The sequence below is a fragment of the Ixodes scapularis genome, unplaced genomic scaffold (assembly GCF_016920785.2).
Source record: "Ixodes scapularis isolate PalLabHiFi unplaced genomic scaffold, ASM1692078v2 PGA_scaffold10__122_contigs__length_95168666, whole genome shotgun sequence".
NCBI classification, from domain to species: domain Eukaryota; kingdom Metazoa; phylum Arthropoda; class Arachnida; order Ixodida; family Ixodidae; genus Ixodes; species Ixodes scapularis.
Genome location: NW_024609836.1, coordinates 57,672,591 through 57,692,157, shown reverse-complemented (window position 1 = coordinate 57,692,157; position 19,567 = coordinate 57,672,591). Strand labels below are relative to the sequence as shown.

At 44.1% G+C, this 19,567-nt stretch overlaps 1 protein-coding gene across 1 annotated transcript in view; it reads right to left on the bottom strand.

The window, feature by feature from the left end:
- LOC8040513 (homeobox protein Nkx-2.2) overlaps positions 1–15,622 on the bottom strand; it is an 83,807-nt gene extending 68,185 nt beyond the window's left edge. Inside the window, exon 1 of the mRNA XM_002414276.5 lies at positions 14,325–15,622. Within this exon, the coding sequence (XP_002414321.4) occupies positions 14,325–14,467 (143 nt within the window). The 5' untranslated portion in view covers positions 14,468–15,622. The remainder of the gene's footprint in view (positions 1–14,324) is intronic.
- Positions 15,623–19,567: the final 3,945 nt, after the last annotated feature.

The following is a 19,567-nucleotide window of genomic DNA, read 5'->3' as shown; positions in this document are numbered from 1 at the left end:
CATAACTTTTATAAATACATCCCTGTAGTGCAGCTTAATGAGGCGAGAGTTTTCTATAGTTACCGTGGAGTCGGTGGCGGTTTCGTTGAGTTGGGTTTAGCAGACGACAAGCTCTAGGGCTTTGCTGCCCGGAATTCGTTCACTCCCGGAAAGCCGCTGTCGAGATGGAACTTCTTTGCCATTAATCGACCTCCGGGCTTCCCCGAGGACTGTTTCATTGACGGAAAGTTCCTTCGTTTACTCCAAAACGACACCAAGCTTGCCAACTCAGCCGCAGGTGCTCCGGTACGTTTGATATTTTTAGACGGCGTTCGAACGTTTGAAAAATACCGATTTGATCTCCAAACACCCGACATAAGTATCGCAGCACACCATGAAATACTCGCCTCCGAGCACAGCGTACATTTTTCAATATTCTTACTTTTGTGCGTTTGTCCCATAGACTGACGTATACTGCCCGTTGCTAAGCAATGGCCGCCGGTGGTGACACCGACGGGCTCCCGATCCGCGATCCAGCCTACTACAATAGAAATCAGTGGATGGAATGTCCGCTCGTGCTCCTCGCGTTCTTCGCGCTACCGCTTCTTTTCTCGCCGGGTTCGAGAACCATGTTTCGGCTCCTCGCCGGTGCAGAAGCTGTGCGCTGAATACGAGAAATGCTCTCTGATACCAGATCCTCACGCTCAAAATCTGCGACCAGGCACATCTATGGCTCCGTGTTCGAACTGCCAGGCTTTGTGAGTGTAGAAGAGGCTATGGTTTCACGCTTTACCCGAGCAGTCGGGAGCGCTACAGGCGTTCCTTCGCAGTCGGCACGAGCGAAGCATTTGAAACCTCTGGGTATGCACGTCAGACCCAGCAGTTGGTTTTTTGATTATCAGACGTCTCTCTATATGTTCGGGTCAAATGCTCGTGATAATCAAATTCACAGGACAAAAACACGCCAGAATTCACTTCTAACTCGTTTCTTTCAAGAACCTCTTCAGCTTCCCTTTAACGCGGGTCTCATTGCAATCGGCAAATCAAACCACCCTCTTGCTTCGTGACCACATACCACGCCCGGAGGGTCGCGAACTGAAAAACGCCAGCGTCCATAACGGTCCCTTAGCCAAAGGTACCTTCATAAGTGTGTGAATGGGGTATATATACGCAGTATCTACCAATAGTACAAGATCGTTGCACAGCCCCTTTAATAACGCGAACACTCAAGATCGAACACGAACATTCGCGCATAAAATACAGATTCTTTCCACTCCGAACTACCGACTTCTCCCAAGACACAGCCGACGGCTCCAGGGAGAAGAGCTTTCTTCGAGACATCTAACAAGAGTCACGCGCGCGCTTCTTTACTCGACGGAAGTAATATTTGCAGACGGCTAAGTCCGCGGATAGTCGCCGCCTCGGCGAGTGGCCTCCACCGACCACGCGAGGCCTCTTGTGGCAAGAGCGGCAAGAAAGGGCCGGCAGCGTGAAGACGTCGATATTCCGTGGGCGTGAGAGGACTCTGGAGGACCTCATAAGTCTCGGAGGACTAACGAAGAAGAACGCAGCGCGGCAAAGCTCTTACGCCGGAGCTAATCACGCTTTACAAGCGAGTAGGGCACTCTCTTCTCGGGCAGAGGATGGTGCGGACGTGCTTCGAGGATGGCCTCCTCTAGGCCCCTGGACGAAGGCATCGAGGGAGCTCTCCTTCTGGTCTTGGAGGGTTACAGCGAGTAAATGTTTTTTTTTTCTTGGTTGCGAGTGACCGGTTATGTTGGGCTGTTTGTTGGTTGATCCGGGGAGCGGGTTTAAGGGCTAATGTTATTCGTGGTTTCTGGCTAGGGTTCTGGACTTTTTCGCGCTACTAGTGTCGGCTTTGATGCAGTGTTGTGAAGAGCCTATGAAGCCAAGCTGTTGGAATTGGTGAAATAAGTTAAGACATGCGAAAACAATTCAAGCCATATTATTTATTTTGTCATTAGTTAGACTTCGAGTATTATAAAGCGTGGGAATAAAAAAAAAAAAAAGCATTATTTTTAAATTTTCGGATTAGATTACTGGTTTCAAGGTCTCTAGATCTGTAAAGTTAGGTATTCTGTTTGTAGTGTTTTGAACGATTGATGTTTTTTTTTTTGTTTTTTGTTTTTGCGAACATAACTGTAATATATTAAAGAAGTATAAAGACCACATTGCCGAATCTCTTTGGGTGCACAATCTGCGCTATTAAACAATACGGGCGCAGACTTCAAGAGAAAGCATGTCGCGGGCAAATTGCGCTCTATCGAAATCATCTGCGCACCGAAAAAAAAAAAAAAAACAACAAACAACCTTCTTGATGTTCAAATAGGACACGTGGCGGGTCACTGCGATTGTAGGACGCCGTGTTCATGTTCTATTGGCTATGTGTTTTCCGGTCTACGGTTTTTCTGGATTACGTCATGCCCTAGGTTCTTTTTTGTTTTGTATTATTTTCAAGAAAATATTGTATATCGATTGATTAGATCCTGAGCGTGTTCAGCGGAGATAAAAGATTTTGTGCTCCTCGACACTGTTAACGCAAACAAGCCAACACGGGTTTTCAATTTTCATTTTCGTTTTGGTTTTGAAGGACTCTCATCAAACTACTATATTGGTACAAATTGATCAGTCAGTACTAACCTAAGTGGTACATATTTATGCCCACCAGTGTACCCTTCCAAAGTAAACAAACAAAAAAAAAATCCGAAAACGTGTTTGCGCCAGCAGAGTCGCGCACAGCACATTTCTGAAAGTGTACTTGTTAACACGCAAGTAATAAATTCTCTCGGGAACTATTATTCCAGCTATAAGTTACGAACGTGCCGATCTCGTTTTCCCTGTATATCCGCTGTCTCTATAAGTTCTCCACAAATACATTTCGTATTTGATCCACAGCAACTTTCGTAATCGGCGATTCTGCTTTCCCATCCTTCGGACATAGTCTTTTTTCTTCGTTTTGGTTTATAAAGGGGATACGTTAAAATACAGATAAGTGCCAAATCTGCGGAGCATCCAATTTCCCGAAAATAATTATCGCACCTCAACGCAAGACAGCGCAGAAGACAGCCAATCAGCCAATCAGCGTCAGTAATCTCGTCAAATCCGAAGCCCGGCGTCGTCGAAAACCACGAAACGAAAAAACAATTCGTCACCCAACTTTTAATGGCTCGCAGTGAACCCAGCGCCGTGCCTTGCACCAGGAGACGAATTGGGTTCGAACGAGTTGTAGCTGACACCGCGATCCAAATCGAGCTGGACTTTGAGCCGGTCAGAAAAGGAAGGGAGGGAGGAGACGTAAAAATTGTACTCCGTTAACCCTTAAGCCGACAGTGCAGTGGAAGCTACGCGCTCGCCGAACCAATGAAACGCCACCCTGTCATCACCTGACCCCGCACTCTGCGAGTGTCCAATGAGCGGGAGCGTGATCACGTGGCGAAACAAAGACGTATGATTCGCTCAACAATTCACGTAGCCCCCTATGCACCGTGAGCTTAAGGGTGAGCGGTTTATAGACCGTGTCCCCGTCCTCTTTCCCTAATTACCGAAACCCGCAGCGGCGCCATTCCCCATTCTCCCGTATCGGGAACGGCGGACGGAAGCAAGCTCGTTTCAGATGGATACCGAACGTCCGCCGAGCACACACAGACGGGTTAATCATGGCGTCCGCGAATATTCCGGTCCTATGTGTCATCGGTCGCAATTAGGAGTCACACCTGCGATCGTCGGGAGGGGAGGGTAGGGTGTGGCGACTGCGCGGGACTGCGCGGGGAAATTGCCGAATCTGACGACTAATTACGGCGGGAGCGAACGACTCCCGTCAGCGTAAGTTTCGTACGACGAATATTATTACCTTTTTTTCCCGACTGGGGAAGTGCCATTTAGGGTTCGTGTTTTGGGGAGAGAGGTCGTTAAAATAACCCCGTTTTCGTTCGTAACGACGATTTCTTTCTTATCTTTTTTTTTGTGCCAATACTATTAAGTCGGAGTTGATTTATTCTGAAAGTTAACAAAAATGAATAAATTATGTTTGCATTTTTATGCGACTGAATCGTAACATTTCTGTTACGAGTGTGTTTCAGACACCGCTTTATACGAAGCTCGGATCAAGCGTTGTGCATGATACATCCGTGTGGTAGCGCCGCTTGTAACGGTTCCTTACGTTTGTTTTTATTAAAACACGTGATTGCCGTGGTCGTGGGAAAATGTGAAACCCGGCATTCCGAGCCGTACAAATAAACTTCACATTGCAGAAAGCCGAAACTTTGTCAGATGATGACATTGGTGGTGAGGATACGATATGAAGGACTGATGACTTGACCGTACCTGCATGTGCGATGTATTGTTTATTTATGCAGACTTAAACACCGAGTATGAGGTTCTCTCATTATATTCATGTCATTTGTTTCATAAAAACTATCCTTGCTTTCTTTAAAAAGATGCGAATAAACTAGCGCGACAATGTTTACCATTCTTCTAAAGCATTTATTGAAGGGGTAAAAACGTTTAACATTCGACTAGTTCCTTAACTTTTCACAGTTAGTACCTCAGTTTGAGTCACGTACGCCAGTACATCTCTGCGTGAGCTCGCCTGCTCGCTTGATTTTCTCGTGACATTCTATTATATGAATAATTTGTTGTTGGCATGAGTGCGATTGGCGATTGTCATACTTCGTTTCCATTTAAATGGAGGCTGAAGCGGTTTTGTATTTGGGAAGACGGCAACGAAATCTTCTTTATTTGACCTCCAATATCTCAATTATGGAATTTTTGTTTCTAATTTGGTGCCTGAACGCTGAAGGCACATTCCTAACGAGCGTGTTGGTAAGATGTACTAGATAACAGAAAGTATAAAACAGAAAGAGGACTTCTTCCTGGAGTGTGACGTTACAAAAGGAGATTTCGGAACCTCTGCTCTCTCTCATTTTCAGCGTCTATAAAAGTTGTGCACCCGCACTCATGCTATGTTAAAAAGGGACTGGTGCCAGTGCGGGGGAATATTGGCGGCAAAATGTTTAGGTGTTGCTTTCGTGTGGTCCTTTCCAGTGCCGTTCATTCTGAGAGAGTTTGGCCTTCTTAAGGAGATTTTGACAGCCTGACAACCACAGCAGCGTAGTCTGACAACCGGGGGATGACTACTTCCGTCCGCCATTTTGTGTCTCTAACTCATAGGAATTCTACCCGATTTCTTTGGAATAAAGAAGACAAAGAAGTAACGCCATTTTGTGTTATCGTGAATTCCGCTGGCTCTAGCGGGCAACAAGCTCCGTCCATTGGCCAAACTCTCTCAGTATATACGGCTCTGGTTCCTTCTTCTGAGGTCATTACCCTGCGAACAACAAGTTAGATGGTGTTTGTAATGATGATGGGGAAAGTTTGAAATCATTGCGCTTTGAAACCAACACTGCCAACACCATCAGCCATTGGAGTTCTACATCACTCTTATTTTCGTCGATGAGAAATCCTTTGCTGACTCCATAGGGAGCATTAGGCCGATCGTGGCAGGTCGACCGCTGCGACGCTTTCGATCACTCACGTCGCCAGTACCTGGCAAGCTTGCAATTGCACGCGGGGCCCTCGCTTGGTGGCCGAAAGATGCACTTTTGACGGTCGGAGGTTTTTCGTGTTTTCTCCCGTTTAGTTAAATCTTCGGGAAAAACGAACGCAATAGTCGGATTTGAGGAATAAAACTACGCTAGAAGCAACATCCATACCATTTTTTAAAAGAAGGGTTTCAGCTTCTTTTTAATCCCACGAGCCCATCACAAGCTTCAACAGCAAGGGGCTCTCTTTCGGGATCTCTGAAGAGCACGCGCTCTCGTGCTAGTAGCGTCGGCTTCTCACAAGTAGAATAAGCCCTAAACTCGAAGAGAGAGAGAGGACGCTATGCGCACAAAAAGACAACCAAACAATGAAGAGTTTTGACGCTCTATCTACAGAAGGTTGCAAGCAGGGCAGTTGGCCTCTAAGAGGGCTGGGCATGCAGTACAATTAAAATACAATATTGGAGTGCGTATTTGAAATACCCTCAGTATTTTGTATTTTCCATTTAATTACATATTGGGGAATGTATTTGTCAACTGAATTTGAACACTTAAAATTTAGTATTTCAAATACTGCCCGAAATACAATTTCGGGCATTGTTCTACCCAATCAAATGATATAGTGGTCACTTTTCGCGAGGGGAGTCATATGCAGAAAACATGAAACATGCTGCGCTTTGATTATCATAAACATTGAGGAAAAGAGTCAGATTACAAAAGGGAATTAATAAAATTTTTGCCGTTTTGGTTGGGCGAAATATTTATTTCTTAAAACACGTCGAATTAACAGCACGTTGTTCGAAAATGCTTTGATGCATCAACTCAGCCTTTTAAATTGATCTTATATTGAGCATATTCTATTTCCTTGCGTTGAATCCGCTTAAGAAGTTATGACAACTTTTATTTTTAGAGCTGCGACATTCTGTCCAACCACTCGATTTTTGGTATATATAAACTCCACACTTTATTTGGGCATGGTATTTTTTTACCTGGGTTAAATTTAAGTCTAAAAACTTTGAAAACAAAAATTTATTTGAAAACAAAAGTACTTGAAGGTGATAAAATACGCTGGTTGTGTTTGTGTCTTGTATTTGAATAGCTTTCTTCAAAGATGCAGTTGAATTTGTAATTAAAAACGTTTTTGTCAAAGTACTTTATATTTGTATTTAACTACATTGTTTAAAAGTATTTTACACATCCCTGGCTTTCACGTTTCTCCTCGGGTATGTGGGAAAGAAAGTGCACTTGCAAGACTCTCGAATCTACGTGTGCGCGCGCACGCTGCGCCCGGTTGTACGTGATGTGGGAACCATGTACTCTGTTTCAATCAGCGTTCGACCGCAACGGACGCTATGCTGAGAGCAAGTTTGTCTGCTTCTTTTGCAGGGATTGCGGTGACGTCAGATTGACGCCGAGATCTGATTGGCTCTTACTGAAGGATAGCAGATAGACCTGAAAGCAAGCTGGCCGTGAGGTCTACCTTTTATTTTTTAAGCAGAACCAATCAGAGCTCGGCGTTCTGACGCTACCAGAACCCCTGCAAAAGAAGCAGACGAACTTGCGCTCCGCATAGGATTCGATGGAGCAAATCAAGCAGCCCCAAAAATGCATTGTCATGGCGCTCGCTCTCTTTGTGGGTTGGCTATGACCAACTAAACCAATCACGCAAAAAAAAAAAAAAGAAACGCAGAATCGTGGGGCATATTTACTGTGCCTGATTGGTTTAGTCGGTGATATATAGCAAACGCACAAAAGCGACTAGCGCCGTGACGTTGCACTTTCGGCGCCGCTTGATTGGCTGCAGCGGGTCCTAGCGTCAGCTGTGGTACGACTTTAAGTGAGACGGGGTATAGTCGGGTGTTACACCATGCTTTCGTTTGTTCATATATGGCCCAAGCTTCAACGATGAACCTTGTTTTTCAGTTGGACCTCGCGGGAACCTAATCGATTTGCTTTTGCCACAACACGGTTGCTTATGGCAAATACCGCTTGGTAGATTTGGAACGATTTAAAAACCGCTCCATGCTGGCGCGTTTAGATCAGCGAATGGTACAGCTCGCGTTTGCACGTGCATAGAATAAAAAAGCACTGCGTAACCGCTCCAAATCTACCAGTGGAATTTGCCATGAGACAACAGTGCTTACTTGTAAGTGTATATTGTTTTTTCTCCCGTCGTATTATTTGTTGCAAATACGAGACAAAGCTGCCCGGATGTTCTTATTTTCTTTGTGCTTTTTTAGATAAGGTACAAGCAACGACAACTGCTCGTGATTGCGCCACAAACGGTTCTTAATAGCTGCAGACGAACGCTATTGTTTCTCCGCATTATCGCTCCGTCTTTGTCAACTTGTTGTTGTATAGGAGAAAGGCTTGCCTCGTTGGCTTTTGCTGTGCATCGTCGACGATATTGGTGGCGAACAAAAGCTGCACGTGTTGCACTGTTGGGAGGCATCGGGATCGTATCTCATCTGCTCGGAGGAGGCGCCGTGCGACTGGACGCGTGCTACTTTAGTCACTGCGTAAAGGCTTATCGTTGCTTCACCTTATAACTATGGCTGTAAAAAAAATTCGACTCGAACACGCAAAAAGTCAATCAAAATTTGGAGTTGTTCTGTCCCAATTCAACCGAGGGCCTGTGGAACACCCCAGCGAAGGAACCAGGAATAATTTCGACTGCTTGGGGACCTTTTGACTTGTAACCGATATATTTGTTCCTCGGTGCTTTCTCGGCAATAAGCCTCTGTCAGATTTGAGGGCACCATGTGTTCAAAGTGCCATGTAACCGAAATATCGGTTCCATGGCACATTGCATCGGTGCCACTGAGGCGACTGACTCGAACGCGCAAATACGCTGGTCTTGCTCATTGGTGTTACGTTGTGGCAATAGCGCGGATGCTGGTTTTTCTTCATTCAAGACCTTCTGCGTGACTGGAGAGCTAAAATATTCTTTCTATAGCGTAGCTGAGTAGCACTTTTTATGTTTTGAAAAGAACGTAACCAGAACTAGTAGTGCGATGAAAAGGGCTCATTGCCTTGTGAGAGGAAAGGTTGGAACACATCTGCAAAAAGACAGCCGAAAATTTCACCCCCCCCCCCCCCCCCCCACTCTAAACGACTAAAAAGCTCTGACGTTCGGTTCGCAATAACCTCGCCACGCACATACGAAAAAAAGAAACAAAAGAAAACAAAAAAACAGCAAACAAACAGGCGATTGTGTTTCATTTTTATCTGTTTACTTAAAGTTGAATTACGGTGATTGTATATTATAATTAATCCGCATGAGGCGATATGAGGACCCTAAAATATAGGCGTTTAAATCCGTGGATCAACACCCAAGCTCAAAAGTTAAAGAAAGAAAAAAGAAATCGTGGATCAAATTTTCTTATATCTCCTCTGTTTCGCATATGTAAACTGCAAAGTTTCAATTATCAGTTATAATAAGTGTCAATTTAACTCAAGATTTGGAATTTCACCCACGTTCATCACCGTCATCATCTTACATAGCGAGGGAACTTTTACGCGGCCACCTTGTTTTCGATTTAATTACGCTGCGCGATATTACTCAAAATTGTTTCAGGATCAAACTAAAAAGACGTAAGAAGATGAACGCAAAATAATGGAAAAAATAAGACAAATCGTGATGCTTTTTAGCAATTAGTACTACGGCGTGATTGAATTAGTTATCTGATAGACGAAAATAATTTCAAGAGGGGTACGAATCTTACACGCGTTTGATGTCTGAAGGGGTCAAATTACGGGCAGATTTTGAATATCGTCTAAGTCCGTGACAACCTAATGTGGCGCAGTAAAGTTACAAAAGCACCTGCTATTAAGTCAGTCTTTGTTGGCTTAGTGATATGATGTGTATAAACCAAAATATTTACAATGAATTGAGTTGGTGGAAGTTTATTATCATGGAAATTATTATGATATGGGGATGAAGAAAGTAAACTAGTACTAAAGTGGGAAAAGAAAAAAGATGCCCAAGCAACATCTTGTTCTCAGCTACAGCGCTTTTAGTAGGCGGTTTAGATATTTGCATTTTCCAATTCTCTACAAAGATAGATGAAGGGGTATCCTACATTTCAAATAGTCATAAATACTTGTACATTTTGCCTAAAAAAGCACACACACGCACAAACGCACTCGCGCACACAAAGATACGTACACACCCACACACACAAACACACGCGCGCACGCTCACATGCACGTGTACGCACACACGCACGCCAAGAAATTCAACAGACATTCTTGCGTCTCTTCCATATTTATATATTTGTTTTTGTTACCCCAGCTGCTAAGGTTAATTTGCACCAATATAATATCGCCTTTTGTTTCTTCAATAGACTGCAATAAGAAGGGTAAACAAATCGCCTTTATGCAACGACCACAGTACACCATTAAGTTGACCTTGGAAATTTGCACGTTCAGCCGTTAAAAAATTGGCCAACCAATACTTATGCTCTATGTGATTTATCAATGCCTTAAATAATCCGACTGATCGTGTCATTCATTGCGATACGGCTCGTAACAAAGAGTGAGCTCTATATTGCAATATTTTGACAACAGTAAGCTGCAGTTCGGGGCAATAGATTAACTGATAGCATAACAAAGCATATGCATTGGAATTTAGACGAAAGTAGCAAAAAAAAAAAAAAAACTCGTATGGCACGTCAGTTTTTTTGCCCTAGAATTGATTTTCAATCAGTAACCTTGCGGCAATGCTAGATTCGCAAGAACTATAATGTTGCCGGCCCCGGCTCAAGAGCAGCAACTTCTGGGTAATTTTATGGGAACATAATAACTTTTTCGTGTGGATATAGCACAAGAACGGCTGAATGCAGAAATCAGAGAGCTTTAACTGAGAAGGTACTATAACATCGCACAGATAATAACCGTGAAGAACCCACCATAATATTTTCTAAGAAAGTACTTATAAAATAAGTAAGTACTCACTTACTTATTTATTTTATATTTTATTTATTTTAAGTTTTATATTTTATAAGTAAGTACTTACTTACTTTTGAAGTAAGTAAGAACATAAAGTTCAGATTTTTCTCTGAACTATTTCAAGAAAGTACAGATAATTGTGCTCTTCAAGTCCGCCAGCTTGGCAAAAGGTAAAATCTAGAATTGGAATTACAGATTCTCCGGTGGCTATGTAAAAATAGGGTAATACTTTCCTTCTGATATTTATGTATGTTGCCGCAGTAAAACTATCGATGAAAAAAAGTAACGCGGTACAAACTGAAGTCTTCGAGTACATAAATGATTCTTGCGGATAAATATTGTTTTCTTGGACTGTGCATCAATTAGTAATTTTGTTATTCGTAGGCGACCTTTACGATTTATTAAGAGAGGGATTCGTCTAATGTGAAAGCTGGTAAAAAATTATAAAGTGTTGACAAATGACAAATAGAACGTTAATATTCTGGCAACAAAATAAGTGGGATACCGGCAGCCTTGTACAAACAGGAAAAAAACGCCTTAACAAAGTTTTTTTTTTTCACTGATGTCTTTTTTAGGCATTCATTTAAATGCAACGGGTGGACGCCAGATGCGAGAGGACGGACAGAGGGTATGTATGCAGCTTTTGTTTGTCGGTTAGCACCAACGAACTAGGTCCACCGTTGGAAGTTAGATATGAATGTGAAATTTGAAGAAAAGTACCGAAGTTTAGGGTTTCATGAGGGACAAATTTCTAAACGTCTCACCACGCGTAAACATTTCATGCTTCATTGTGCTGTCCCCTAAAGCCGGGGTCACAATGCCTATACATTATACAAAAGGCAGTCTGCATCGAGCGCGAGTCCTCGCGAGATCAGTGCTTCGAATGCCGCTTGGCAATGAGTTCACGGAGAAACTTGGCACAGGGCATTCGAACTATGGAAATTGAAATGTCTCGTGTTTGCAGACTGTCTGTTGTATAATGTCTGAGCGGTGCTACCCTGCCTCAACTAAGCCACGGGTTCATGCGGCAGACTGAAGAAGCGATTGAGACATTCGGCTATGGCCTTATACTCAATCTCTCGTTGTTCCCAACATTTGTAGCACCACCGAAGGCAAAAACACCACTGCGGATTTGACCAAAACAGTTAGTCTGCACGGAATGCTCAGAAGGTATATACCCACTTTATAAGATAGCCTTACACTATTGTGTGTACATCTTTAGCACTGGCACAACTCCTGGCTACTCCTAAAGTCCTTGTTCCCTTACCCCAGGACAGATTACTGAGATGTGTCACCATGAGCAATCTCTGTCTGTCCTATTAAAATAATCTCCCCCCTCGCCTCACAACTCGTTTAGGTGCGCGAAGAAAATTATTTGACCGTGTTACAAGACTTTTTAGTAAATGATGTTGCTGCTGGTGGCTTTCAGTAGTCCTTAGCGTTCTGGAAGTAATTAATGACAGGGCGTTCTGCTGAAACTGCAATGTTTGATTGGCCGTATTCAGTGTAATAGGTTCGTAGCTCTCAGTGGCATTAGAATGGTCTATATCTCATCTGTGCGTGGGGTCATTCGAAATGCGACATCAGGATGTTTGGAAGCAGCAATTCCAACCTTCCTGGCAGAGTAAGGGGTGGAGCAGAGGCTTTTGTGATCGCTCGACACGAAAACATGTAACATTTCTAGACGTACTCAACGAGACGGACAGTCGTGTAGATTAAAAAAAATTAGGCATCTCTATTTTTGTTTTAGGCCATGAACAAATCAAGTAACGTATTCTCACTCTAAAAGAATAATTAATATTGCTGTAGTGTCTTGCGCAGGTAATGTGTAATGCGTTCACTCAAATACATGTTGGAGTGCCTACAAACAATGTACATAGGGGAAGTGCGGCATTTGCAGCGGATTAGTTAATAGAGGTGACGGCAGCGACCGTATAAAAGGTTCGTGGTACTAGTGTCAAAAGTTTGGGTCACAGACTAATTGAGCGATAAACCTCATTTTTCGAGTGCAAGTTGATGAGAAGGAGGCCCCCACATTTTTTGAGTCCTAGAAACCCCGGTACTTACGCAGTTGTGTAGGCCGCGGGAAGTCTCGATTAACTTCCATCTCAAATAAATTGCTGTAAATGGGCAGCTCGTCTGTATACCATGCATTTCCTGACAACCATCTTCAATGTACATGCCGTTACGATGCTTAAAGGACCCCGATTTCTTAGGGTCACTTAGTGCGAGCGAAAACGATTTCCCAGCTCAACACCAAAAGCTCCATCATGCTGATACGAATGAATGGTAGACCACGTTGAACTTTGAGAATAAGACCATTTAAAGATATAATACCTGCTTTTTCCGACAGGGTCACGTGAATCTCCCGAGACACCCCGAAAGGTTACATCTGTTTTCTACGTTATGATGCATTCATGTGATATGCCGATAATTAGAGTTGGTTGTTTTGGGACACAGCCGAAAATAAAAACCAAGTAAAAAACTCGCTGGTAAACAATTTTCGTAGTTTCAGAATTATTTAAAATGCTCCAATATCCGAGGTGACGGCGATAAAAGCATTAACACAAACATTACTCTTGGTAAATCAACCAGGTCGATTTCAATTCTGGGGGAAACCACCCTAGTGCTACCTTTAACTTTAAAGGATCGACAAAAGGTCAGCGTCAACGGCTGCTTTGACACCCTAACCCCATCAGGACAATGAGCCAGTGTCAATAAAGTTATACGACAGAAGCCAATCTAAGCATTTAATTGTCCAGCCGCTTTTTTATTTCATGTTTGGAGTATGCCATTTCGGTTCCTTGCAGGGAAGTGGCAGTACTTTTAAAATTCCTGAAGATATTAATGATGATATATCTTCTTTCTAATTAATTCGGCTTTCTATATCATTTGGGGCAAATATTGACAGGTTCACACTAGTTATAATTATGAAGAGGTAATCAAATATCTTAACTAAGTTAAGGAAATACCAAATCTGATATAAAAAGTTAACTCCGAAAAATATTAGATAAAAATTACTGCGAATACACGGACTCCTATCTACAATAAATGGAACAAGTTCAAGCTGTTTAGTTGAAGGCTAAACTATAAAAAAATTTCGGAAGGTGTTTTTTTCTTATGCTAGTATTGAAACAGTTGAAAAGGATCGTAAACATGTAAAAAACAGCAGCTACGTGCTCTAAAGTGTAAAATTATTATTTTGTTGTGGTGTTAGATAATTCTTTCTACCTTATAAAAAGTTACTTCACTAACTGTTTAGTTGCCTTCAAAAATATATTCAGCAACTCGTTTAAGATATTTTATGCTTATTATTATTTTTTTAAATCGTGAATGAAAAAAAAACAAGCGTTGGTGTTCCAACCATGATATGATGAACACAATATATTTATTCTTAGTTCCTGAGGATACAACGTTTGGCAAGGTACTTAAGAATAAAACTCACTTCTTTCTGTGATTTTTTTACTCATATATACTCCATGAATCTGAAACATGGGAAGCACGCGTCCCCTGTTGTCGTTTGAACATTTCAACTTGCAAGTTCAAGTTATCAAATTATTCCGACAAGTAAATAGACTGTGCAATAAAACGAACCACATTGTTTAACTTAAAATAACTTGTACCCTACTATATGGTGATACACAAGAGCACTCACATCAACAAACCGTTTCTTCCTAGGCAGCTCTGCGAATCGCTTTTTTGGTAGACCTTGTTCCTGGTTACATTACTATTTCCGCCTCTAAGGTGACGTTTAGTAACGAAATCAATCTCTTTTTTTAATTTCTGATGGCCCCAGAACAATACGGACATGTCTAGCAGGTAGTAATGTCTTACCGGTAATCCAGGTTATCATCCAAAAGGGGAGGGTCTGGTACGCTGCCGCATGTACTGGGCTGCATGGACATGCCATCGGGAACGTAGGTACAATCGGACCACCTGTCCCCATACATCATGGTGGATACTGGACCAAGTTCCATTAATGTCTCCTGGCGTCAGAAAGCTACAGCAGCGCAGTCTCGTGGCGACTTGGATGAGGCTTCGGGTTCCTCAGAAAAAGTGTCCTTGTAGAACGGATCGGTTGTTCCAGTTGGAAACTGTAAGGCTATTTTCTTCCCTGTTTTTCTGAAGACCGGTTTGTAGGAATGCACTGGGATATTCATGCGATGTGGTAAGCTTGGTATGGTCCCACAGGTAGGGCTCGAAATGCGATGAATTCAGTCGATGATGTCGAAAAAATGCTCCTTGGGTGTTCGCGTTCCGAGAGCTGTCCAAGTAGTTACTTCTTCACTATGGTTTCTTTGTTATCGCGCGACGTCAACAGGTTAGAGGCCGTGGTAAAAAATTCTTTGGCTTCTTCAAATGAATGCCGAGCTGTATTTCCTCTCTGGATATACGGTACAATATCTGGCTTTTAGAAGCGTGTCTTGTCCTTAGATCCTGATTCAAGAGAGCTTAGCTTTCAGGCTTACATCGAGCAATTTATGTGGTATACCATTGTAACCCAAGGCTCCGTCGACGTCTCGTGCAGTTGTTGGCAAGGAAAGACGTGATCCTCCTCGAATATGAGAAGTATTGCCTGGACGGATCACCTTGTGGACGCAGCACATACACCAGCATACGCACACTGTAAAAAGCGGCGTAAATCCTGCGATCTTCCCACACTGCCAAGCCACGTTGAGAACAGACCACAGGTGACTTTACGGGAGGCCGTGACCAAAAACTGCAAAGGATTTGTTGCACTTCCGGAACACAAAAGCCCTGGTAGTCCTCGCCGAACCTTCAGGCTGTCCTCGGCTACGGGAGGAACAGCCCAGAAGAAGCGATATCTCTCGCACAAATCACAGCACGCTTCCCTTCCGTCGCTCCTGCTGCCGCTGCCGCCGCTCCCGGTGGTGTTATCGCATCGAAAGGGAACCTTATCAACCTCAGAAGACCCAAGGACACCGAGGCACGGATAGTGCACCGGCACCCATCTTTGCACCCACACGGGAACCTCTAGGGTCCGCACCCCGTTTTTTTTTCTTTCTTTCTTGGAGCAGAGTTTGAGCTTCGTTCCCCGGAGCACAGGGTTGTAAACGTATCGAAGCCAGGCGCAGCTCTGCCTTGCGGTCACTGGGGTCGCCCTGACGGTTGTTCTGGCCCCGTTGCTGATAAGATAGTCCCACCTTGTTCCTATGGAGACGAACTGGACGGGTCGGGTCGGGGAGGAGCTATCTAATCACTCTCCTATCACCTGGGGAGTAGCGCCGTCCAAAATTCATAAGCTTCTCCTGCTATACCAGCGGCGGCCACGCTGCACTTCTTTGCACTATGAGACTCAAGTTCAAGTTTAGCGCTCGTAGAACCAAAAAAACTTGATCCTCAGCCCTGAGTGGGCAAAGAGTCAAAGGTTCTAGTTGCCTTAATGTTTCCTACGTCTACGGACCCAGATTTTACATTGTTTTAGACGCTTAGGCTGTAAGAATTAGGGTGTAAGAAACACCTTTAGTTGATGGTACTTCATTCGGTGAAGCGTTCTGATTATGTTCGGCGAAAGCATGCCCCCCCCCCCCCCCTCCCCCCGTTTTGGCGCACCTATCCCTGTGTAAGCGAAGAACTACGAGCGCCGAGCCGGGGTCCAAGTGTCCCCAATGACGCGGTTATCAAATTACACAAAGTTCACCAAATAAAATTATTGAAAATTTGTCGATAATAGTTTTAAATCGAGCGCAAATTAGGGATGTCCCAGAGAACAATCGTCAAAAGGCCGCCGTGTTTCCCTCTCTCTTATATGTTTTATTGTTTTAAAATTAAACATGTCTGCAATTCTAGATATAAAGCATTGTCTTTCGTATGGGATACGCCACAACATATAAAATTTGAGGGAAATAAAAGAAACTCAAATGTAACGCCTGAGTGAACATAAATCAAATAGCCCCTATGCTACATTAGATATTGATGCTTGGTTTCTTTGACCTTCGTTTTTACATCAATTAAAATATGTGTTATAGAAATCGGACGTATTCAATTTGCTCGTTCTTTACATCACAGAATTACGTGGCATGAGTTTCTAATAAACCAATCAAGAAATGAAGTGAATATATAATGTATAAAGTGCATGTATTATGTATAATTGATACTGTATAAAATGAGTGTATACTGTATAATGTATAATCTGAATGAATCCAGCCGCGTTCTTATGATGATCCACTCGTATCATGAGAAATTTATTGTTGATTTATTATTCAAAACGTTGCTTAATCAACAGGCGTTGTGAATAGTTATATCGCATAACACAAAGCAATTTTAAGCCTTTTAAGAAGCTGTTTTAAAGCATGCCACAATTCATATCACATTTCATAACAAATGATCCAAAACCTCTTACCTACCACTTTTGCGTTTCAATACTTTTTTTTTTTTTTTTTGAGATACAACATCGCTCACTCGTGCCCAGTAATAAACCGGTAATAAATTCATCCACAATGTACTTGTGAGGCACCGCATTCCGAGCATTCCGATCGACGCAAAAGTACGGCTTCAACCTCCTGTGACTGACCCGACCAATTTCACAGCATTTAGGCTCACACAAAGCCCGATCGGGTACTGTGCGCATCGAACTAGACTAGTCGCCCACGCCACCGCACGACAAAAAGTCGCATTCTTGACTTTTCCCCCAGGATCGCCCATTCCTTTTTCTGCTTCGTCTTCCCCACTTTTTTATCGCTATTTTGCTCGAAACCCAATCTTAAATTGGGGGAAGACTCCTAAAGACTGGTTGCACGTGCGAGCAATATCCTCTTCTAAAGCGCTCTGCCAGGCAAGCAGGCGGGCAGGTAACGTCCAAAGGAACATCACACAAGGACACCGACGCACAAACATACACACACAGAAGTCCCGTGCGAGCCTTCTATTGCTATATAGAAGGGGGTCTGGAAAACGTGCCGAAACGCGCGCAACCCTCGCCCGAGGATCCTCAGCTGGCCAGAAGGGGGCCACGACAAGGGCCACAAAGAACTGTTCTGGACAATGGCCGCGGGAGGCATCTAGGCTTAGCGGGACCATGAGGGCCACGCAGTTTCTTCCTCCAGCCGCCGTCAGCGTGAAGGTGGATTCACGGCATCTACCACCGCAAGGTGGTTGCGTTGTTGGGGAACGAAGAGGGAAGGGTGGGGGAGATAGGGGTTGCCAGACTGCTTGACGCTCCTGCCTGGTGGGGGGGACGGTGGGGGGGGGGGGGGGGGGTGGACAATGGCGCTGGATAGTTGTGGGGCTCAGGCGGTGGCTGGACAGCTCCCGGCTTGGGAGGGCCTCCACTGGAAGGACGGCGTGTTTGCCGTTGGAATTGTTCCCGGATCGGTAGGGTTCGGCTTCCTGCCGGTCCCAATTTGTCAGTTTAGGCTTCCGCGCGGGTCGTGCGGGAAGCGCCATCGGTCATCGGGGAGGTACTAAGATGGGCCGTGTGGATGGGAGATCTCAAACTCGTTTTTTTTCGAATGTTTGTCATTCCAGAGGGTTTGTGCTGAAAGTGTTGATGCCGAAGAAGTGGTGTCGAGATGTAAGCACCGATGAGGCCAGGAAATTATTCTCTATATTTTCCGAGAGCTTAAGAATTGCACGGCTTATCGAGTTTTAAGAACCTTATGATCGCTTTACAGTCAATGAGACTACGAAGCTAGTCAAAAATAACGCCGGAGAACGTATCCCAAGAAACGAATAGTGTGAACATGGTAAGTTACTCACTAGGTTTCTTTAGCTGTGAGTGATACCACATTGTCCTTGTGCTCTCGCGTTATCTGGTGACCCGCGTGACTACCTTACGCACGGTCGCTAAGCAGATATGGTTGCTTACTTTGCGCGCATGCGCAATGGCAATCACTGCCCATGGCAGTGATTGCAGCAATGCGCCGCAGACTTCCTTTGACCAATTAGAGAAGATAATAACAAAACATGGGCTTAAATAGAGACCGGAACGAGGATGAAGGATGTATCCTATCAAGAAGAGCTGATCCCATACTGATATTTCTGATGACCGTGCTTCCTATGCACTTCCTCCATGGCTGTCGGGGATCCATCACGGTCAAACTTCATTCGCTGCATTAAAAACAAAAGCAACAAATCACGCAAAACAATAAACGCCTATCAGAAATAAATAGCTGCAAATCACAACAACTGCAAGAAAAAAAAAAAAAAACTACAAACCAGCAGTAAGCAAGTGGCACGTAGTGGCGTTGAAAGCTGTCACTAAAAAGGTTAAAGCAAAAGAATGAAAACGGTACATTATAAAAGAAAAAGAATAGGGGGGGAAGAAAAAGGCGAGGTGATGATTTATTGAAGATCAATAATGGTTGAATGAGACACAATAAAATCTATTAGGAGCGTTTCTCTCTCTCTCTCTCTCCCCCCCCCCCCCCCCCCTAATCCGGCGTCTTCATACCCGCCGCCTACACCACTCTCGTTTCCAAAACAACATAAGACAAATGAATACCGGCAAGAACCCACAAAACAACCCGGAGGAACCGAACAAGAATAAAGACTAAAGCAATGCAAGTAAAACCAAAGCCCAAAGCAAAGCTGTCCAGTCATGGTGGGTATCACCGCACTAGTGGGTGGATTAGCGGTGGGGTGGGGGACCGGAGTCCGGCGATGGTGGTCAGTCCAGCGGCTCGAAGCGGCTGGTAGGAGAGGACCGAGGCGCTGCGATCTGTCGTTGGGTCGTCAAACAAACGCAGACAGACAGACAGGGCCGTTCGAATTGGTACCGCAAACAGACTGGGGTGAAGGGGGGGAGGCGGGGGATGACTGACTGCCGACCGATCCTGTTTGTCCAGCGCCCGGTGACCGTAGCGGCGGCTGCGACGGAGCGGGTGAGGTTGGTTCTCTTTAAGTCTACGGTTCTTCCGTCTATTTTTTTTAGCTTGGATTAGTAAAGGGTTTAACGCAAATAGTATAGACGGCAGCCCAAAGGGTTAAAGCCTAGTAAACTTTGATTTCCTATTGTAGTTTCTTTTTAATGCGTTAGCATTTGAACGCTCGTTTTGGCTAAAACCCGGCGGTGTCGTTCGTTCGTGAGCGCTATGGAGAGACGGAGAAGAAGGGGG